At 45.8% G+C, this 23766-nt stretch overlaps 1 protein-coding gene across 1 annotated transcript in view; it reads left to right on the forward strand.

Annotated features, from left to right (window-relative positions):
* Positions 1-344: 344 nt before the first annotated feature.
* The window catches only part of pgap6 (post-glycosylphosphatidylinositol attachment to proteins 6), a 48708-nt gene continuing 25286 nt past the window's right edge, over positions 345-23766 (forward strand). The window contains exons 1-4 of the mRNA XM_042315531.1: positions 345-611; positions 2809-2992; positions 11172-11376; positions 11841-11965. Coding sequence (XP_042171465.1) covers positions 485-611; positions 2809-2992; positions 11172-11376; positions 11841-11965 — 641 coding nt within the window. The 5' untranslated portion in view covers positions 345-484. The remainder of the gene's footprint in view (positions 612-2808; positions 2993-11171; positions 11377-11840; positions 11966-23766) is intronic.

Below are 23766 nucleotides of genomic sequence, written 5' to 3' on the forward strand. Positions count from 1 at the left end.
GAACATTTTTTATGTAATTAATTTCATTCTTATTCTTCTGGCCAAAATTCATAAACACAAATGTAAATTTAGAAACAAAAAAACACATTTTGTTACGCTACAAAAAGAAATTGAACTGTATTTTAAGACAGTTAAATACTTTACGAACAAAAAAGCTGTTAGAACTGTAAGTGTATGTATGTCCCTTAAGGTCCTTGTGTAATTGTGATGTGGTATTTTACCCCCTAGCCCCGCCCCCAGCCCCGCCCCCAGCCCCGCCCCCAGCCACGTCCCCAGCCCCGCCCCTAGATCGATTGTCCATTGTATATAATCTATATCTACTTTTGATCCCTCAAGTACTTTCTGTATTGATTTGTTGTTAATAACAAATAAAAATAATAATAATTTAAAAAACAACAACTCCACCGGACTTCCTGGAACCGCGCAAGGCTTTGTGGGGCTTGTAGACTCAGTCCGGGTCAACTCGGGAGCTGCTAAACCCGCTATGAGATGTGATGCTTTGGAGGAAAATAAACGCGTTTTTGTGAGAGAAAAAAACAACAACAACATGGAAATTCACTTCCTGCCAAGTTTGCTGGTGTTGTCTTTCATAGCCACCGCTTTCGGCGACGGTAAGTCATTAGAAACGACAACATTTTCCCGAGCATTGCTCTGGTAGGTGACGTTAGCTTAGCCAGCTGTGTTGTTGGGACGTCGGAGTGGATCAAATCAAAGTTTATTTGTCATGTGAGCCAAATACAACCGGTATATAGACCTCACAGTGAAATGCTGAATACAACAGGTGTAGTAGACCTCACAGTGAAATGCTGAATACAACAGGTGTAGTAGACCTCACAGTGAAATGCTGAATACAACAGGTGTAGTAGACCTCACAGTGAAATGCTGAATACAACAGGTGTAGTAGACCTCACAGTGAAATGCTGAATACAACAGGTGTAGTAGACCTCACAGTGAAATGCTGAATACAACAGGTGTAGTAGACCTCACAGTGAAATGCTGAATACAACAGGTGTAGTAGACCTCACAGTGAAATGCTGAATACAACAGGTGTAGTAGGCTTACAGTGAAATGTATACAGTAGAGAGGCTGTATACAGTAGAGAGGCTATATACAGTAGAGAGGCTATATACAGTAGAGAGGCTATATACAGGAGAGGCTATATACAGGAGAGGCAATATACAGTAGAGGCTGTATACAGTAGAGGCTATATACAGGAGAGGCTATACACAGTAGAGGCTATATACAGTAGAGGCTATATACAGTAGAGGCTATACACAGTAGAGGCTATACACAGTAGAGGCTAAATACAGTAGAGAGGCTGTATACAGTAGAGGGGCTATATACAGGAGAGGCTATATACAGGAGAGGCAATATACAGTAGAGGCTGTATACAGTAGAGGCTATATACAGTAGAGGCTATACACAGTAGAGAGGCTGTATACAGTAGAGGCTATATACAGTGGAGGGGCTATACACAGTAGAGAGGCTGTATACAGTAGGGGCTGTATACAGTAGAGGCTATATACAGTAGAGGGGCTATATACAGGAGAGGCTATATACAGTAGAGGGGCTGTATACAGTAGAGGCTATATACAGTAGAGGCTATATACAGTAGAGGCTATATACAGTAGAGGCTATATACAGTAGAGAGGCTATATACAGTAGAGGGGCTATATACAGTAGAGAGGCTATATACAGTAGAGGCTATATACAGTAGAGAGGCTATATACAGTAGAGGCTATATACAGTAGAGAGGCTATATACAGTAGAGGGGCTATATACAGGGGCTATATACAGTAGAGGCTATATACAGTAGAGAGGCTATATACAGTAGAGAGGCTATATACAGTGGAGAGGCTATATACAGGCTATATACAGTAGAGGCTATATACAGTAGAGGCTAGGCTATACAGTAGAGAGGCTATATACAGTAGAGGCTCTATACAGTAGAGGCTGTAGAGGGCTATATACAGTAGAGGCTATACAGTAGAGAGGCTATAGACAGTAGAGAGGCTATACAGTAGAGGCTCTAGCTATATACAGAGTAGAGAGCTATCTGTGAGCTCTATACAGTAGAGGCTCTATACAGTAGAGGCTATAGACAGTAGAGAGTAGAGGCTATACAGTAGAGGGGCTGTATACAGTAGAGAGGCTACATACAGTAGAGAGGCAGTAGAGGTATACAGTAGAGAGGCTACATAGGCTGTATACAGAGAGGCTATATACAGTAGAGAGGCTCTATACAGTAGAGAGTACAGTAGAGACTATAGACAGTAGAGAGGCTATATACAGTAGAGGCTATATACAGTAGAGAGGCTACATACAGTAGAGAGGCTCTATACAGTAGAGAGGCTCTATACAGTAGAGAGACTATAGACAGTAGAGAGGCTGTATACAGTAGAGGCTATATACAGTAGAGAGGCTACATACAGTAGAGAGGCTCTATACAGTAGAGGGGCTATATACAGTAGAGGCTACATACAGTAGAGAGGCTCTATACAGTAGAGAGGCTCTATACAGTAGAGAGGCTCTATACAGTAGAGAGACTATAGACAGTAGAGAGGCTACATACAGTAGAGAGGCTACATACAGGCACCGGTTAGGCGGGCTAATGAGGTAGTATGTACATGAATGTATAGTTAAAGTGACTATGCATATATGATAAACAGAGAGTAGCAGCAGTGTAAAGAGTTTGTGTGTGTGTATGACCCTCCTATGGACGGTGGTGTCAGAGCCGTGTAACTATCACGCCGGACTGTCTCCTCTCGGTGTCTGTGGACTTAAGCTTTAATATGTGTGTCCCTCCAGGTGGTGAGCTGACGTTAGTTCAGGAGTTGTCCTCCAAGCCGGCCCAGAAGCTGTCAAGATACGGTTGGTATGGCAACATCAGGCTGACCATGTTCCATATCCCGGACGACACCGTCGTCGCCCGCTGGCTGTTCACTGTAACCAGGGGCAGCGGTTTCAACTGTGGAACACACAACGTCACCATGTAAGTCTATGACTGTACTGGTTCAACTGTGGAACACACAACGTCACCATGTCAGTCTATGACTGTACTGGTTCAACTGGGGAACACACAACGTCACCATGTAAGTCTATGACTGTACTGGTTCAACTGTGGAACACACAACGTCACCATGTCAGTCTATGACTGTACTGGTTCAACTGTGGAACACACAACGTCACCATGTCAGTCTATGACTACTGGTTCAACTGTGGAACACACAACGTCACCATGTCAGTCTATGACTACTGGTTCAACTGTGGAACACACAACGTCACCATGTCAGTCTATGACTACTGGTTCAACTGTGGAACACACAACGTCACCATGTCAGTCTATGACTGTACTGGTTCAACTGTGGAACACACAACGTCACCATGTCAGTCTATGACTGTACTGGTTCAACTGTGGAACACACAACGTCACCATGTCAGTCTATGACTGTACTGGTTCAACTGTGGAACACACAACGTCACCATGTCAGTCTATGACTACTGGTTCAACTGTGGAACACACAACGTCACCATGTCAGTCTATGACTGTACTGGTTCAACTGTGGAACACACAACGTCACCATGTCAGTCTATGACTACTGGTTCAACTGTGGAACACACAACGTCACCATGTCAGTCTATGACTGTACTGGTTCAACTGTGGAACACACAACGTCACCATGTCAGTCTATGACTGTACTGGTTCAACTGTGGAACACACAACGTCACCATGTCAGTCTATGACTGTACTGGTTCAACTGTGGAACACACAACGTCACCATGTCAGTCTATGACTGTACTGGTTCAACTGTGGAACACACAACGTCACCATGTCAGTCTATGACTGTACTGGTTCAACTGTGGAACACACAACGTCACCATGTCAGTCTATGACTACTGGTTCAACTGTGGAACACACAACGTCACCATGTCAGTCTATGACTACTGGTTCAACTGTGGAACACACAACGTCACCATGTCAGTCTATGACTGTACTGGTTCAACTGTGGAACACACAACGTCACCATGTCAGTCTATGACTACTGGTTCAACTGTGGAACACACAACGTCACCATGTCAGTCTATGACTACTGGTTCAACTGTGACGTCACCATGTCAGTCTATGACTGTACTGGTTCAACTGTGGAACACACAACGTCACCATGTCAGATGACTGTACTGGTTCAACTGTGGAACACACAACGTCACCATGTCAGTCTATGACTGTACTGGTTCAACTGTGGAACACACAACGTCACCATGTCAGTCTATGACTGTACTGGTTCAACTGTGGAACACACAACGTCACCATGTCAGTCTATGACTGTACTGGTTCAACTGTGGAACACACAACGTCACCATGTCAGTCTATGACTGTACTGGTTCAACTGTGGAACACACAACGTCACCATGTCAGTCTATGACTGTACTGGTTCAACTGTGGAACACACAACGTCACCATGTCAGTCTATGACTGTACTGGTTCAACTGTGGAACACACAACGTCACCATGTCAGTCTATGACTGCTGGTTCAACTGTGGAACACACAACGTCACCATGTCAGTCTATGACTGTACTGGTTCAACTGTGGAACACACAACGTCACCATGTCAGTCTATGACTACTGGTTCAACTGGGGAACACACAACGTCACCATGTCAGTCTATGACTACTGGTTCAACTGTGGAACACACAACGTCACCATGTCAGTCTATGACTGTACTGGTTCAACTGTGGAACACACAACGTCACCATGTCAGTCTATGACTACTGGTTCAACTGTGGAACACACAACGTCACCATGTCAGTCTATGACTGTACTGGTTCAACTGTGGAACACACAACGTCACCATGTCAGTCTATGACTGTACTGGTTCAACTGTGGAACACACAACGTCACCATGTCAGTCTATGACTGTACTGGTTCAACTGTGGAACACACAACGTCACCATGTCAGTCTATGACTGTACTGGTTCAACTGTGGAACACACAACGTCACCATGTCAGTCTATGACTGTACTGGTTCAACTGTGGAACACACAACGTCACCATGTCAGTCTATGACTGTACTGGTTCAACTGTGGAACACACAACGTCACCATGTCAGTCTATGACTGTACTGGTTCAACTGTGGAACACACAACGTCACCATGTCAGTCTATGACTACTGGTTCAACTGTGGAACACACAACGTCACCATGTCAGTCTATGACTGTACTGGTTCAACTGTGGAACACACAACGTCACCATGTCAGTCTATGACTGTACTGGTTCAACTGTGGAACACACAACGTCACCATGTCAGTCTATGACTGTACTGGTTCAACTGTGGAACACACAACGTCACCATGTCAGTCTATGACTGTACTGGTTCAACTGTGGAACACACAACGTCACCATGTCAGTCTATGACTACTGGTTCAACTGTGGAACACACAACGTCACCATGTCAGTCTATGACTGTACTGGTTCAACTGTGGAACACACAACGTCACCATGTCAGTCTATGACTGTACTGGTTCAACTGTGGAACACACAACGTCACCATGTCAGTCTATGACTGTACTGGTTCAACTGTGGAACACACAACGTCACCATGTCAGTCTATGACTACTGGTTCAACTGTGGAACACACAACGTCACCATGTCAGTCTATGACTGTACTGGTTCAACTGTGGAACACACAACGTCACCATGTCAGTCTATGACTACTGGTTCAACTGTGGAACACACAACGTCACCATGTCAGTCTATGACTGTACTGGTTCAACTGTGGAACACACAACGTCACCATGTCAGTCTATGACTGTACTGGTTCAACTGTGGAACACACAACGTCACCATGTCAGTCTATGACTGTACTGGTTCAACTGTGGAACACACAACGTCACCATGTCAGTCTATGACTGTACTGGTTCAACTGTGGAACACACAACGTCACCATGTCAGTCTATGACTGTACTGGTTCAACTGTGGAACACACAACGTCACCATGTCAGTCTATGACTACTGGTTCAACTGTGGAACACACAACGTCACCATGTCAGTCTATGACTGTACTGGTTCAACTGGGGAACACACAACGTCACCATGTCAGTCTATGACTGTACTGGTTCAACTGTGGAACACACAACGTCACCATGTCAGTCTATGACTACTGGTTCAACTGTGGAACACACAACGTCACCATGTCAGTCTATGACTGTACTGGTTCAACTGTGGAACACACAACGTCACCATGTCAGTCTATGACTGTACTGGTTCAACTGTGGGAACACACAACGTCACCATGTCAGTCTATGACTGTACTGGTTCAACTGTGGAACACACAACGTCACCATGTCAGTCTATGACTGTACTGGTTCAACTGTGGAACACACAACGTCACCATGTCAGTCTATGACTGTACTGGTTCAACTGTGGAACACACAACGTCACCATGTCAGTCTATGACTGTACTGGTTCAACTGTGGAACACACAACGTCACCATGTCAGTCTATGACTACTGGTTCAACTGTGGAACACACAACGTCACCATGTCAGTCTATGACTGTACTGGTTCAACTGTGGAACACACAACGTCACCATGTCAGTCTATGACTACTGGTTCAACTGTGGAACACACAACGTCACCATGTCAGTCTATGACTACTGGTTCAACTGTGGAACACACAACGTCACCATGTCAGTCTATGACTGTACTGGTTCAACTGTGGAACACACAACGTCACCATGTCAGTCTATGACTACTGGTTCAACTGGGGAACACACAACGTCACCATGTCAGTCTATGACTGTACTGGTTCAACTGTGGAACACACAACGTCACCATGTCAGTCTATGACTGTACTGGTTCAACTGTGGAACACATGACTGTACTGGTTCACCATGTCATGTCAGTCTATGACTGTACTGGTTCAACTGTGGAACACACAACGTCACCATGTCAGTCTATGACTGTACTGGTTCAACTGTGGAACACACAACGTCACCATGTCAGTCTATGACTGTACTGGTTCAACTGTGGAACACACAACGTCACCATGTCAGTCTATGACTGTACTGGTTCAACTGTGGAACACACAACGTCACCATGTCAGTCTATGACTGTACTGGTTCAACTGTGGAACACACAACGTCACCATGTCAGTCTATGACTGTACTGGTTCAACTGTGGAACACACAACGTCACCATGTCAGTCTATGACTGTACTGGTTCAACTGTGGAACACACAACGTCACCATGTCAGTCTATGACTGTACTGGTTCAACTGTGGAACACACAACGTCACCATGTCAGTCTATGACTGTACTGGTTCAACTGTGGAACACACAACGTCACCATGTCAGTCTATGACTGTACTGGTTCAACTGTGGAACACACAACGTCACCATGTCAGTCTATGACTGTACTGGTTCAACTGTGGAACACACAACGTCACCATGTCAGTCTATGACTGTACTGGTTCAACTGTGGAACACACAACGTCACCATGTCAGTCTATGACTGTACTGGTTCAACTGTGGAACACACAACGTCACCATGTCAGTCTATGACTACTGGTTCAACTGTGGAACACACAACGTCACCATGTCAGTCTATGACTGTACTGGTTCAACTGTGGAACACACAACGTCACCATGTCAGTCTATGACTGTACTGGTTCAACTGTGGAACACACAACGTCACCATGTCAGTCTATGACTGTACTGGTTCAACTGTGGAACACACAACGTCACCATGTCAGTCTATGACTGTACTGGTTCAACTGTGGAACACACAACGTCACCATGTCAGTCTATGACTGTACTGGTTCAACTGTGGAACACACAACGTCACCATGTCAGTCTATGACTGTACTGGTTCAACTGTGGAACACACAACGTCACCATGTCAGTCTATGACTGTACTGGTTCAACTGTGGAACACACAACGTCACCATGTCAGTCTATGACTGTACTGGTTCAACTGTGGAACACACAACGTCACCATGTCAGTCTATGACTACTGGTTCAACTGTGGAACACACAACGTCACCATGTCAGTCTATGACTGTACTGGTTCAACTGTGGAACACACAACGTCACCATGTCAGTCTATGACTGTACTGGTTCAACTGTGGAACACACAACGTCACCATGTCAGTCTATGACTACTGGTTCAACTGTGGAACACACAACGTCACCATGTCAGTCTATGACTGTACTGGTTCAACTGTGGAACACACAACGTCACCATGTCAGTCTATGACTACTGGTTCAACTGTAGAACACACAACGTCACCATGTCAGTCTATGACTACTGGTTCAACTGGGGAACACACAACGTCACCATGTCAGTCTATGACTACTGGTTCAACTGTGGAACACACAACGTCACCATGTCAGTCTATGACTGTACTGGTTACTGGTTCAACTCACCATGTCAGGAACACACAACGTCACCATGTCAGTCTATGACTGTACTGGTTCAACTGTGGAACACACAACGTCACCATGTCAGTCTATGACTGTACTGGTTCAACTGTGGAACACACAACGTCACCATGTCAGTCTATGACTGTACTGGTTCAACTGTGGAACGTCACCATGTCAGTCTATGACTGTACTGGTTCAACTGTGGAACACACAACGTCACCATGTCAGTCTATGACTACTGGTTCAACTGTGGAACACACAACGTCACCATGTCAGTCTATGACTACTGGTTCAACTGTGGAACACACAACGTCACCATGTCAGTCTATGACTACTGGTTCAACTGTGGAACACACAACGTCACCATGTCAGTCTATGACTACTGGTTCAACTGTGGAACACACAACGTCACCATGTCAGTCTATGACTACTGGTTCAACTGTGGAACACACAACGTCACCATGTCAGTCTATGACTACTGGTTCAACTGTGGAACACACAACGTCACCATGTCAGTCTATGACTGTACTGGTTCAACTGTGGAACGTCACCATGTCAGTCTATGACTACTGGTTCAACTGTGGAACACACAACGTCACCATGTCAGTCTATGACTGTACTGGTTCAACTGTGGAACACACAACGTCACCATGTCAGTCTATGACTACTACTGGTTCAACTGTGGAACACACAACGTCACCATGTCAGTCTATGACTGTACTGGTTCAACTGTGGAACACACAACGTCACCATGTCAGTCTATGACTGTACTGGTTCAACTGTGGAACACACGTCACCATGTCGTCACCATGTCAGTCTATGACTGTACTGGTTCAACTGTGGAACACACAACGTCACCATGTCAGTCTATGACTGTACTGGTTCAACTGTGGAACACACAACGTCACCATGTCAGTCTATGACTACTGGTTCAACTGGGGAACACACAACGTCACCATGTCAGTCTATGACTACTGGTTCAACTGTGGAACACACAACGTCACCATGTCAGTCTATGACTACTGGTTCAACTGTGGAACACACAACGTCACCATGTCAGTCTATGACTACTGGTTCAACTGTGGAACACACAACGTCACCATGTCAGTCTATGACTACTGGTTCAACTGTGGAACACACAACGTCACCATGTCAGTCTATGACTGTACTGGTTCAACTGTGGAACACACAACGTCACCATGTCAGTCTATGACTGCTGGTTCAACTGTGGAACACACAACGTCACCATGTCAGTCTATGACTGTACTGGTTCAACTGTGGAACACACAACGTCACCATGTCAGTCTATGACTACTGGTTCAACTGTGGAACACACAACGTCACCATGTCAGTCTATGACTGCTGGTTCAACTGGGGAACACACAACGTCACCATGTCAGTCTATGACTGCTTCCTTTCTATTGTTTCTAATGTTGACTGTCAGGGACTCTAAAGCTCAGCGCTGCTCATTGCTCAACATGGGAACTCTGTGAACTTGGTCTCTAGATGTGTCTCTCTCTCTCTCTCTGGGGGCAACACATGACAGCCCTCTCTCTCTGGGGGCAACACATGACAGCTCTCTCTCTGGGGGCATGACAGCCCTCTCTCTCTGGGGGCAACACATGACAGCCCTCTCTCTGGGGCCACATGACAGCCCTCTCTCTGGGGGCAACACATGACAGCCCTCTCTGGGGGCAACACATGACAGCCCTCTCTCTGGGGGCAACACATGACAGCCCCTCTCTGGGGGCAACACATGACAGCCCTCTCTCTCTGGGGGCAACACATGACAGCCCTCTCTCTCTCTCTCTGGGGGCAACACATGACAGCCCTCTCTGGGGGCAACACATGACAGCCCCCTCTCTCTGGGGGCAACACATGACAGCCCTCTCTCTCTGGGGGCAACACATGACAGCCCTCTCTCTCTGGGGGCAACACATGACAGCCCCTCTCTCTGGGGGCAACACATGACAGCCCTCTCTCTGGGGGCAACACATGACAGCCCTCTCTCTCTGGGGGCAACACATGACAGCCCTCTCCTCTGGGGGCAACACTGACAGCCCTCTCTCTCTGGGGGCAACACATGACAGCCCTCTCTCTCTGGGGGCAACACATGACAGCCCTCTCTCTCTGGGGGCAACACATGACAGCCCCTCTCTCTGGGGGCAACACATGACAGCCCTCTCTCTGGGGGCAACACATGACAGCCCCTCTCTCTGGGGGCAACACATGACAGCTCCTCTCTCATGACAGCCCTCTCTCTCTGGGGGCAACACATGACAGCCCTCTCTCTCTGGGGGCAACACATGACAGCCCTCTCTCTCTGGGGGCAACACATGACAGCCTGTCTCTACCGGCAATAACATGTTTCTACTCAGTGTTCTCTATCTAACCCTACACTTCTCCCTCCACCTCTCCCTCCCCTCTCTCTCCACCCCTCCCCCCTCCTCCCTCCCTCCTCCTCTCCTCCTCCCCTCTCTCTCCACCCCTCCCCCCCCCTCCACCCCTCCCTCCCTCCCTCCCCTCCCTCCCCTCCCTCCCTCCTCCCTCCCTCTCTCCCCCTCCCCCTCCCCTCCTCCCCTCTCTCTCCACCCCTCCCCCCTCCCTCCCTCCCTCTCCCCTCACCCCCTCCACCCCCCTCCCTCCCTCCCCCTCACCCCCTCACCCTCTCTCCACCCCTCCCTCCTCCTCCCTCCCCCTCCCCCTCCTCCTCCTCCTCCCTCCTCCTCCTCCTCTCTCCTCCTCCTCAGGTACATGCGTTGGGGAGCTCCTCCAGTCATTGACCCAGTAGGACGGCTGTTTCCTAACAACACTGTGACATCACCAGTCCTCTCGCTCAACCTGCCCATGACATCATCACAAAGCAACACAACCTTTAACCTCTCTAACCCCGCCCCCGGAGACTGGTACCTGGCGGCTCACCTGCCCCGAGACGATGGACGCATCGAACACAAGGTGAGGAGTTTTTATAGTGTGTTCTGTGTGTGTGTGTATTGTGTGTGTGTTTATAATGTGTGTGTGTGTATTGTTTGTGTGTGTGTTTATAATGTGTGTTTGTGTGTAATCTGTGTATTGTGCGTGTTTGTGTGTGTAATGTGTGTAGTGTGTGTAATGTGTAATGTGTGTAGTGTGTGTAATGTGTGTATTGTGTGTGTGTTTATAATGTGTGTGTGTGTGTGTGTGTGTGTGTGTGTGTTTATAATGTGTGTTTGTGTGCGTGTTTATAATGTGTGTGTGTGTGTTGTGTGCGTGTTTATAATGTGTGTGTGTGTGTTGTGTGTGTGTTTATAATGTGTGTGTGTGTGTGTTGTGTGTGTGTTTATAATGTGTGTGTGTGTGTGTGTGTTGTGTGCGTGTTTATAATGTGTGTGTGTGTGTGTTGTGTGTATTGTGTGCGTGTGTGTGTATTGTGTGTGTAGGGATTCCCGTCCTGCTCTTACCTCTTCCAGCCCCAGCTGTCAGTCAGGAGAGCAGTGGACACACCCATCCTCCAGGCCACGCCCCTAACCCAGAGCGCCTCCCCCGACAGACCTGCACGACTCAGGTAAGGACCGTTACGCTAACCCTAACCCCTGACCTTAACCCCTGACCCTGTCACAACTGAAAGGAGATGTAAAGGTCATAGAACCAAGCCAATCAAACTGAAGCTGCTTTTGTCTTATTGGTTGAGAATTCTTAACTCACCCCGTGTCATCTGCTGCATTACGTCATGGTTTCACCAGTGATTAGCTTCTAATCTTTTGATTTCTATATTAGTCTGGTTATTGTAACAGCAGGGATATAGATACAATGCAGCCAACAGGACACTGCAATGAGCTAACCAAGCTAATGGACATTTTCAGTTGAAAGTGGTCAGAGAGAGGTCTGGGGTCACTTCTAAAATTACATTTATTGTCTGCCAAACCATGTACATAAACCATGACTAGCTATGATGCCAATATTTAATTATATAGCTCCCGTTGGGCTAATGTCTCTTCTGTCAACCTTGATCCCAGTTCCCGCAGGACTGACAGCTGTGTTGACATGACAACTGGCTCAGAATTCAGAACCTTTTCATTGGATCATGTGACAAAAGTATTTGTTTTGATTGGCTGTTGCATATAGTTGGAACGTTTCGATGCACCCGAGATGCAGATGAGTTGCAGGGGGATGTTTCTCAAGAAGCAACTCGGCTGCTTGGACCTGAAGTTGTGTGAAAGTTGCTTGATGTAACTCCAGCTTTAGAGAGCAATGAGGAAGAGATTTGAGATTTGATTTGAACAGTCAGCATCATGATAAAAACCAGTCACACCTGAAAGTCTGTCTACTATAACAATACCCTATGTCTCTCTCTCTCTCTGACTGTCTACTTCGGTCTAACAACCCAACTAGCACATTCGGTCCCTTGGAAGTTGTGGGAACGTGTGTTTTTGGTTTTCGCATTGGTTGTGGGAACAAAGCCATAAGTTTCCTGACTGGTAAAACTGAATGTTTTTTAAACGTTCTGAGAACAGAAGTTAACCTACCTGAACCTGTACCTGAACGTACATTTTTAGGACAGAGGTTCTTTGAACATTTTACTCTGTTTCCCTGAAAGTTTTCCTGGGAATATTTTAGAAATATTTGAATGTTATTACACTAAATAACTCAATAATAAGCATAACATTCACAACATTTTGAATGTTTTCTTAACGTTAAGAATGAAAGGTTATTTGGAGGTTTTTGAATAATTTCCTTAACTTTCAAGTAAATGTTTCACTAAGACTTTTAGTAACACTGCTAGCTTATTTTGGGTTAACTGTTTTGAGCTCCAAGCACAGAAAAGTCGTACATTGATTTGCTTTGGCATTAATCAACAAAACAGTTTGGTTTATTTTTTAATTGTGACACGGAGTCAGCGAGATTCAAACCTATCAGCTTGTGTTCTCTATCCCTGGAATTAGTCCACTGGGCCACCAGGATGTTTATGCAGACAAAGCTGTTTATTTTAGTCTATTCAAACAGACCACATTTCAAAGGTAACGAGCACTATGAACATCAGGTGTGGCCAATTAGTGGGCTTGGCAACACACCTGAACACACTTAACTAGAGGATAGAGAGAGTTTTGTTAATGCTGAGAACGGAATGTAGATGTCTTGAAATAACTTTCTTAGAACGTTACTTGACATTTAATGTTGAGGTTTTAATGGAAAGTTCTCTTCATGTTCTGGGAACATGACTCAATAGAACCATGAGAAAACCTGCAGAAAACATGCTGAAGGACTGAAATTACCACTGAAGAACGTTGTTTTTTAGTGTTCTCTGAACTATTCCCCATGTCAAATCAGTTGGAGAACATTCCTAATACACATTAGATGCTAGCTGGGCTCTCTTCCTCCCTCTCTCCCTTTCACACACAGCTATTGTGCTCGCTCTTCCTCCCTCTCTCCCTTTCACACAGCTATTGTGCTCGCTCTTCCTCCCTCTCTCTCCTCTTCCTCCCTCTCTCTCCTCTTCCTCCCTCTCTCTCCTCTTCTCCCCTCTCTCTCCTCTTCCTCCCTCTCTCTCCTCTTCCTCCCTCTCTCTCTCCTCTTCCTCCCTCTCTCTCTCCTCTTCCTCCCTCTCTCTCTCTCCTCCCTTCTCTCCTCCTCTCTCTCTCCTCTTCCTCCCTCTCTCTCTCTCCTCTTCCTCCCCCCTCTCTCTCCTCTTCCTCCCTCTCTCTCCTCTTCCTCTCCTCTCTCTCTCCTCTTCCTCCCTCTCTCTCTCCTCTTCCTCCCTCTCTCTCTCCTCTTCCTCCCTCTCTCTCTCCTCTTCCTCCCTCTCTCTCTCCTCTTCCTCCCTCTCTCTCCTCTTCCTCCCTCTCTCTCTCCCTCTTCCTCCCTCTCTCTCCTCTTCCTCCCTCTCTCTCTCCTCTTCCTCCCTCTCTCTCTCCTCTTCCTCCCTCTCTCTCTCCTCTTCCTCCCTCTCTCTCTCTCCTCTTCCTCCCTCTCTCTCTCTCCTCTTCCTCCCCTCTCTCTCTCCTCTTCCTCCCTCTCTCTCCTCTTCCTCCCTCTCTCTCTCCTCTTCCTCCCTCTCTCTCTCCTCTTCCTCCCTCTCTCTCTCCTCTTCCTCCCTCTCTCTCCTCTTCCTCCTCTTCCTCCCTCCTCTCTCCTCTTCCTCCCTCTTCCTCCTCCTCCCTCTCTCTCCTCTTCCTCCCCTCTCTCTCTCCTCTTCCTCCCTCTCTCTCTCCTCTTCCTCCCTCTCTCTCTCCTCTTCCTCCCTCTCTCTCCTCTTCCTCCCTCTCTCTCCTCTTCCTCCTCTCTCTCCTCTTCCTCCCTCTCTCTCCTCTTCCTCTCTCCTCTTCCTCCCTCTCTCCTCTTCCTCCCTCTCTCTCCTCTTCCTCCCTCTCTCTCCTCTTCCTCCCTCTCTCTCCTCTTCCTCCCTCTCTCTCCTCTTCCTCCCTCTCTCTCCGCTGCTCATTAAAGTAATTAGTAACACCTCATGCTGAAACTGACCTGCAGATGTGAGAGTGTGTGTGTTAGGGTTTAATACCGGTGTGTGTGTGTGTGTTAGGGTTTAATACCGGTGTGTGTGTGTGTGTTAGGGTTTAATACCGGTGTGTGTGTGTGTTGTGTGTGTGTGTGTTAGGGTTTAATACCGGTGTGTGTGTGTGTTAGGGTTTAATACCAGTGTGTGTGTGTGTGTGTTAGGGTTTAATACCGGTGTGTGTGTGTGTGTGTTAGGGTTTAATACCAGTGTGTGTGTGTGTGTGTTAGGGTTTAATACCAGTGTGTGTGTGTGTGTGTGTGTTAGGGTTTAATACCAGTGTGTGTGTGTGTGTTAGGGTTTAATACCAGTGTGTGTGTGTGTGTGTGTTAGGGTTTAATACCAGTGTGTGTGTGTGTGTTAGGGTTTAATACCAGTGTGTGTGTGTGTGTGTGTGTTAGGGTTTAATACCAGTGTGTGTGTGTGTGTTGTTAGGGTTTAATACCAGTGTGTGTGTGTGTGTGTGTGTTAGGGTTTAATACCAGTGTGTGTGTGTGTGTGTTAGGGTTTAATACCAGTGTGTGTGTGTGTGTGTGTGTGTTAGGGTTTAATACCAGTGTGTGTGTGTGTGTGTGTTGGGTTTGTTAGGGTTTAATACCAGTGTGTGTGTGTGTGTGTGTTAGGGTTTAATACCGTGTGTGTGTGTGTGTTGTGTGTGTTAGGGTTTAATACCAGTGTGTGTGTGTGTGTGTGTAGGGTTTAATACCAGTGTGTGTGTGTGTGTGTGTTAGGGTTTAATACCAGTGTGTGTGTGTGTGTGTTAGGGTTTAATACCAGTGTGTGTGTGTGTGTGTGTAGGGTTTGTGTGTGTTGTGTGGTTTAGGGTTTAATACCAGTGTGTGTGTGTGTGTGTTAGGGTTTAATACCAGTGTGTGTGTGTGTGTGTGTGTGTGTGTGTGTGTGTGTGTGTTAGGGTTTAATACCAGTGTGTGTGTGTGTGTGTGTGTGTTAGGGTTTAATACCAGTGTGTGTGTGTGTGTGTGTGTGTGTGTTAGGGTTTAATACCAGTGTGTGTGTGTGTGTGTGTGTGTGTTAGGGTTTAATACCAGTGTGTGTGTGTGTGTGTGTGTGTGTGTGTGTTAGGGTTTAATAGGGTGTGTGTGTGTGTGTGTGTGTGTGTGTGTTAGGGTTTAATACCAGTGTGTGTGTGTGTGTGTGTGTGTTAGGGTTTAATACCAGTGTGTGTGTGTGTGTGTGTGTGTGTGTTAGGGTTTAATACCAGTGTGTGTGTGTGTGTGTGTTAGGGTTTAATACCAGTGTGTGTGTGTGTGTGTGTGTGTTAGGGTTTAATACCAGTGTGTGTGTGTGTGTGTGTGTGTTAGGGTTTAATACCAGTGTGTGTGTGTGTGTGTGTGTTAGGGTTTAATACCAGTGTGTGTGTGTGTGTGTGTTAGGGTTTAATACCAGTGTGTGTGTGTGTGTGTGTGTGTTGGGTTTAATACCAGTGTGTGTGTGTGTGTGTGTGTTAGGGTTTAATACCAGTGTGTGTGTGTGTGTGTTAGGGTTTAATACCAGTGTGTGTGTGTGTGTGTGTGTTAGGGTTTAATACCAGTGTGTGTGTGTGTGTGTGTGTGTGTGTGTGTTAGGGTTTAATACCAGTGTGTGTGTGTGTGTGTGTGTGTTAGGGTTTAATACCGGTGTGTGTGTGTGTGTGTGTGTGTGTGTGTGTGTGTGTGTTGGGTTGTGTGTGTGTGTGTTAGGGTTTAATACCAGTGTGTGTGTGTGTGTGTGTGTTAGGGTTTAATACCAGTGTGTGTGTGTGTGTGTGTGTGTTAGGGTTTAATACCAGTGTGTGTGTGTGTGTGTGTGTTAGGGTTTAATACCAGTGTGTGTGTGTGTGTGTGTGTGTGTGTGTTAGGGTTTAATACCAGTGTGTGTGTGTGTGTGTGTGTGTGTTAGGGTTTAATACCAGTGTGTGTGTGTGTGTGTGTGTGTTAGGGTGTGTGTGTGTGTTGGGTTTAATACCAGTGTGTGTGTGTGTGTGTGTGTTAGGGTTTAATACCAGTGTGTGTGTGTGTGTGTGTGTGTGTGTGTTAGGGTTTAATACCAGTGTGTGTGTGTGTGTGTGTGTGTGTTAGGGTTTAATACCAGTGTGTGTGTGTGTGTGTGTTGTGTTAGGGTTTAATACCAGTGTGTGTGTGTGTGTGTGTGTGTTAGGGTTTAATACCAGTGTGTGTGTGTGTGTGTGTTAGGGTTTAATACCAGTGTGTGTGTGTGTGTGTGTGTGTGTGTTAGGGTTTAATACGTGTGTGTGTGTGTGTGTGTGTTAGGGTTTAATACCAGTGTGTGTGTGGGTTTAATACCAGTGTGTGTGTGTGTGTGTGTTAGGGTTTAATACCGGTGTGTGTGTGTGTGTGTGTAGGGTTTAATACCGGTGTGTGTGTGTGTGTGTGTGTGTTAGGGTTTTACCGGTGTGTACCAGTGTGTGTGTGTGTGTGTGTTAGGGTGTGTGTGTGTGTTAGGGTTTAATACCGGTGTGTGTGTGTGTGTGTGTGTGTGTTAGGGTTTAATACCAGTGTGTGTGTGTGTGTGTTAGGGTTTAATACCAGTGTGTGTGTGTGTGTAGGGTTTAATACCAGTGTGTGTGTGTGTGTGTGTGTGTTAGGGTTTAATACCAGTGTGTGTGTGTGTGTGTGTGTTAGGGTTTAATACCAGTGTGTGTGTGTGTGTGTGTGTTAGGGTTTAATACCGGTGTGTGTGTGTGTGTGTGTGTGTTAGGGTTTAATACCAGTGTGTGTGTGTGTGTGTGTGGTTTTAATACCAGTGTGTGTGTGTGTGTGTTAGGGTTTAATACAGTGTGTGTGTGTGTGTGTGTGTGTTAGGGTTTAATACCGGTGTGTGTGTGTGTGTGTGTTAGGGTTTAATACCGTGTGTGTGTGTGTGTGTGTGTGTGTTAGGGTTTAATACCGGTGTGTGTGTGTGTGTGTGTGTGTGTGTGTGTGTGTTAGGGTTTAATACCAGTGTGTGTGTGTGTTAGGGTGTGTGTGTGTGTGTGTTAGGGTTTAATACCGTGTGTGTGTGTGTGTGTGTGTGTGTTAGGGTTTAATACCGGTGTGTGTGTGTGTGTGTGTGTTAGGGTTTAATACCGTGTGTGTGTGTGTGTGTGTGTGTTAGGGTTTAATACCGGTGTGTGTGTGTGTGTGTGTGTGTGTGTGTTAGGGTTTAATACCAGTGTGTGTGTGTGTGTGTGTTAGGGTTTAATACCAGTGTGTGTGTGTTAGGGTTTAATACCAGTGTGTGTGTGTGTGTGTTAGGGTTTTAATGTGTGTGTGTGTGTGTGTGTGTGTGTTAGGGTTTAATACCAGTGTGTGTGTGTGTGTGTGTGTGTGTGTTAGGGTTTAATACCAGTGTGTGTGTGTGTGTGTGTGTTAGGGTTTAATACCAGTGCGTGTGTGTGTTAGGGTTTAATACCGGTGTGTGTGTGTGTGTGTTAGGGTTTAATACCAGTGTGTGTGTGTGTGTGTGTGTTAGGGTTTAATACCAGTGTGTGTGTGTGTGTTAGGGTTTAATGTGTGTGTGTGTGTGTGTGTGTGTGTTAGGGTTTAATACCAGTGTGTGTGTGTGTGTGTGTGTGTGTGTGTTAGGGTTTAATACCGTGTGTGTGTGTGTGTTAGGGTGTGTTAGGGTTTAATGTGTGTGTGTGTGTGTGTTAGGGTTTAATACCGGTGTGTGTGTGTGTGTGTGTGTGTGTTAGGGTTTAATACCAGTGTGTGTGTGTGTGTGTTAGGGTTTAATACCAGTGTGTGTGTGTGTAGGGTTTAATGTGTGTGTGTTAGGGTTTAATACCAGTGTGTGTGTGTGTGTGTGTTAGGGTTTAATACCAGTGTGTGTGTGTGTGTGTGTGTTAGGGTTTAATACCGTGTGTGTGTGTGTGTGTGTTAGGGTTTAATACCGGTGTGTGTGTGTGTGTGTGTGTTAGGGTTTAATACCAGTGTGTGTGTGTGTGTGTAGGGTTTAATGTGTGTGTGTTAGGGTTTAATACGGTGTGTGTGTGTGTGTGTGTGTGTGTTAGGGTTTAATACCAGTGTGTGTGTGTGTGTGTGTGTGTGTGTTAGGGTTTAATACCAGTGTGTGTGTGTTGTGTTTAATACCAGTGTGTGTGTGTGTGTGTTAGGGTTTAATACCAGTGTGTGTGTGTGTGTTAGGGTTTAATACCGGTGTGTGTGTGTGTGTGTGTTAGGGTTTAATACCAGTGTGTGTGTGTGTGTGTGTTAGGGTGTGTGTGTGTGTGTGTGTGTGTGTTAGGGTTTAATACCGTGTGTGTGTGTGTGTGTGTGTGTGTTAGGGTTTAATACCAGTGTGTGTGTGTGTGTGTGTAGTGTGTGTTAGGGTTTAATACCAGTGTGTGTGTGTGTGTGTGTGTGTTAGGGTTTAATACCAGTGTGTGTGTGTGTTAGGGTTTAATACAGTGTGTGTGTGTGTGTGTGTTAGGGTTTAATACCAGTGTGTGTGTGTGTGTGTGTTAGGGTTTAATACCAGTGTGTGTGTGTGTGTGTGTGTGTGTTAGGGTTTAATACCAGTGTGTGTGTGTGTGTGTTAGGGTTTAATACCAGTGTGTGTGTGTGTGTTAGGGTTTAATGTGTGTGTGTGTGTGTGTTAGGGTTTAATACCGGTGTGTGTGTGTGTGTGTGTGTTAGGGTGTGTGTGTGTGTGTTAGGGTTTAATACCAGTGTGTGTGTGTGTGTTAGGGTTTAATACCGGTGTGTGTGTGTGTGTGTGTGTGTGTTAGGGTTTAATACCAGTGTGTGTGTGTGTGTGTGTGTTAGGGTTTAATACCAGTGTGTGTGTGTGTGTGTGTGTGTTAGGGTTTAATACCAGTGTGTGTGTGTGTGTGTTAGGGTTTAATACCAGTGTGTGTGTGTGTGTGTGTGGGTTTAATACCAGTGTGTGTGTGTGTGTGTGTGTGTTTAATGTGTGTGTGTGTGTGTGTGTGTGTGTGTGTTAGGGTTTAATACCAGTGTGTGTGTGTGTGTGTGTGTGTGTGTGTGTTAGGGTTTAATACCAGTGTGTGTGTGTGTTAGGGTTTAATACCGGTGTGTGTGTGTGTGTGTGTGTTAGGGTTTAATACCAGTGTGTGTGTGTGTGTGTGTGTTAGGGTTTAATACCAGTGTGTGTGTGTGTGTGTGTGTGTGTGTGTGTGTGTTAGGGTTTAATACCGGTGTGTGTGTGTGTGTGTGTGTTAGGGTTTAATACCAGTGTGGTGTGTGTGTGTGTGTTAGGGTTTAATACCAGTGTGTGTGTGTGTGTGTTAGGGTTTAATACCAGTGTGTGTGTGTGTGTGTTAGGGTTTAATACCAGTGTGTGTGTGTGTGTGTGTTAGGGTTTAATACCAGTGTGTGTGTGTGTGTGTGTTAGGGTTTAATACCAGTGTGTGTGTGTGTGTGTTAGGGTTTAATACCAGTGTGTGTGTGTAGGGTTTGTGTGTGTGTGTGTGTGTTAGGGTTTAATACCAGTGTGTGTGTGTGTGTGTGTGTTGGGTTTAATACCAGTGTGTGTGTGTGTGTTAGGGTTTAATACCAGTGTGTGTGTGTTAGGGTTTAATACCAGTGTGTGTGTGTGTGTGTGTGTGTGTGTGTTAGGGTTTAATACCAGTGTGTGTGTGTGTGTGTGTTAGGGTTTAATGTGTGTGTGTGTGTGTGTGTGTGTTAGGGTTTAATACCAGTGTGTGTGTGTGTGTGTGTGTGTGTTAGGGTTTAATACCAGTGTGTGTGTGTGTGTGTGTGTGTTAGGGTTTAATACCAGTGTGTGTGTGTGTGTGTGTGTGTTAGGGTTTAATACCAGTGTGTGTGTGTGTGTGTGTGTTAGGGTTTAATACCAGTGTGTGTGTGTGTGTGTGTGTGTTAGGGTTTAATACCGGTGTGTGTGTGTGTGTGTGTGTGTGTGTGTGTGTTAGGGTTTAATACCAGTGTGTGTGTGTGTGTGTGTGTGTTAGGGTTTAATACCAGTGTGTGTGTGTGTAGGGTTTAATACCAGTGTGTGTGTGTGTGTGTTAGGGTTTAATACCAGTGTGTGTGTGTGTGTGTTAGGGTTTGTGTGTGTGTGTTAGGGTTTAATACCGTGTGTGTGTGTGTAGGGTGTGTGTGTGTGTTAGGGTTTAATACCAGTGTGTGTGTGTGTGTGTGTGTTAGGGTTTAATACCAGTGTGTGTGTGTGTGTGTGTTAGGGTTTAATACCAGTGTGTGTGTGTGTGTGTGTGTGTGTTAGGGTTTAATACCGGTGTGTGTGTGTGTGTGTGTTAGGGTTTAATACCGGTGTGTGTGTGTGTGTGTGTTAGGGTTTAATACCAGTGTGTGTGTGTGTGTGTGTTAGGGTTTAATACCGGTGTGTGTGTGTGTGTGTGTTAGGGTTTAATACCGGTGTGTGTGTGTGTGTGTGTGTGTGTGTTAGGGTTTAATACCGTGTGTGTGTGTGTGTGTGTGTTAGGGTTTAATACCAGTGTGTGTGTGTGTGTGTTAGGGTTTAATACAGTGTGTGTGTGTGTGTGTGTGTGTTAGGGTTTAATACCGTGTGTGTGTGTGTTAGGGTTTAATACCGTGTGTGTGTGTGTGTGTGTGTTAGGGTTTAATGGTGTGTGTGTGTGTGTGTGTGTGTGTTAGGGTTTAATACCAGTGTGTGTGTGTGTGTGTTAGGGTTTAATACCAGTGTGTGTGTGTGTGTGTGTGTGTGTGTGTTAGGGTTTAATACCAGTGTGTGTGTGTGTGTGTGTTAGGGTTTAATACCAGTGTGTGTGTGTGTGTGTGTGTGTTAGGGTTTAATACCGGTGTGTGTGTGTGTGTGTGTGTGTGTGTTAGGGTTTAATACCAGTGTGTGTGTGTGTGTGTTAGGGTTTAATACCAGTGTGTGTGTGTGTGTGTGTGTGTTAGGGTTTAATACCGTGTGTGTGTGTGTGTGTGTTAGGGTTTAATACCAGTGTGTGTGTGTGTGTGTGTTGTGTGTGTGTTAGGGTTTAATGTGTGTGTGTGTGTGTGTGTGTGTGTGTTAGGGTTTAATACCGGTGTGTGTGTGTGTGTGTGTGTGTGTTAGGGTTTAATACCAGTGTGTGTGTGTGTGTGTGTGTGTTAGGGTTTAATACCAGTGTGTGTGTGTGTTAGGGTTTAATACCGGTGTGTGTGTGTGTGTTAGGGTTTAATACGGTGTGTGTGTGTGTGTGTGTGTGTGTGTTAGGGTTTAATACCAGTGTGTGTGTGTGTGTGTGTTAGGGTTTAATACCGGTGTGTGTGTGTGTGTGTGTGTTAGGGTTTAATACCAGTGTGTGTGTGTGTGTGTGTGTTAGGGTTTAATACCAGTGTGTGTGTGTGTGTGTTAGGGTTTAATACCAGTGTGTGTGTGTGTGTGTGTGTGTGTGTGTGTGTTAGGGTTTAATACCGGTGTGTGTGTGTGTGTGTGTTAGGGTTTAATACCGGTGTGTGTGTGTGTGTGTGTGTGTGTTAGGGTTTAATACCAGTGTGTGTGTGTGTGTGTGTTAGGGTTTAATACCGTGTGTGTGTGTGTGTGTTAGGGTTTAATACCAGTGTGTGTGTGTGTTAGGGTTTAATACCAGTGTGTGTGTGTGTGTGTTAGGGTTTAATACCGTGTGTGTGTGTGTGTGTTAGGTTTAATACCAGTGTGTGTGTGTGTGTTAGGGTTTAATACCGGTGTGTGTGTGTGTGTGTGTGTTAGGGTTTAATACGGTGTGTGTGTGTGTGTGTGTGTGTGTGTGTGTGTGTGTGTGTGTTAGGGTTTAATACCGGTGTGTGTGTGTGTGTGTTAGGGTTTAATACCAGTGTGTGTGTGTGTGTGTGTTAGGGTTTAATACCGTGTGTGTGTGTGTGTGTGTGTGTTAGGGTTTAATACCGGTGTGTGTGTGTGTGTGTGTGTGTGTGTTAGGGTTTAATACCGGTGTGTGTGTGTGTGTGTGTGTGTGTTAGGGTTTAATACCAGTGTGTGTGTGTGTGTTAGGGTTTAATGTGTGTGTGTGTGTGTTAGGGTTTAATACCGTGTGTGTGTGTGTGTGTGTGTGTTAGGGTTTAATACCGGTGTGTGTGTGTGTGTGTGTTAGGGTTTAATACCAGTGTGTGTGTGTGTGTGTTAGGGTTTAATACCAGTGTGTGTGTGTGTGTGTGTTAGGGTTTAATACCAGTGTGTGTGTGTGTGTGTGTGTTAGGGTTTAATACCAGTGTGTGTGTGTGTGTGTGTTAGGGTGTGTGTGTGTGTTAGGGTTTAATACCAGTGTGTGTGTGTGTTAGGGTTTAATACCAGTGTGTGTGTGTGTGTGTTAGGGTTTAATACCAGTGTGTGTGTGTGTGTTAGGGTTTAATACCGGTGTGTGTGTGTGTTAGGGTTTAATACCAGTGTGTGTGTGTGTGTGTGTGTGTGTTAGGGTTTAATACCAGTGTGTGTGTGTTAGGGTTTAATACCAGTGTGTGTGTGTGTGTGTGTTAGGGTTTAATACCAGTGTGTGTGTGTGTGTGTGTGTTAGGGTTTAATACCAGTGTGTGTGTGTGTGTGTTAGGGTTTAATACCAGTGTGTGTGTGTGTGTGTGTGTGTGTGTGTTAGGGTTTAATACCAGTGTGTGTGTGTGTGTGTGTGTGTTAGGGTTTAATACCAGTGTGTGTGTGTGTGTGTGTTAGGGTTTAATGTGTGTGTGTGTGTTAGGGTTTAATACCAGTGTGTGTGTGTGTGTTAGGGTTTAATACCAGTGTGTGTGTGTGTGTGTGTGTGTGTAGGGTTTAATACCAGTGTGTGTGTGTGTGTGTTAGGGTTTAATACCAGTGTGTGTGTGTGTAGGGTTTAATACCAGTGTGTGTGTGTGTGTGTGTTAGGGTTTAATACCGGTGTGTGTGTGTGTGTGTGTGTGTGTGTTAGGGTTTAATACCAGTGT

Source organism: Oncorhynchus tshawytscha, unplaced genomic scaffold (assembly GCF_018296145.1).
Source record: "Oncorhynchus tshawytscha isolate Ot180627B unplaced genomic scaffold, Otsh_v2.0 Un_contig_1662_pilon_pilon, whole genome shotgun sequence".
NCBI lineage: Eukaryota > Metazoa > Chordata > Actinopteri > Salmoniformes > Salmonidae > Oncorhynchus > Oncorhynchus tshawytscha.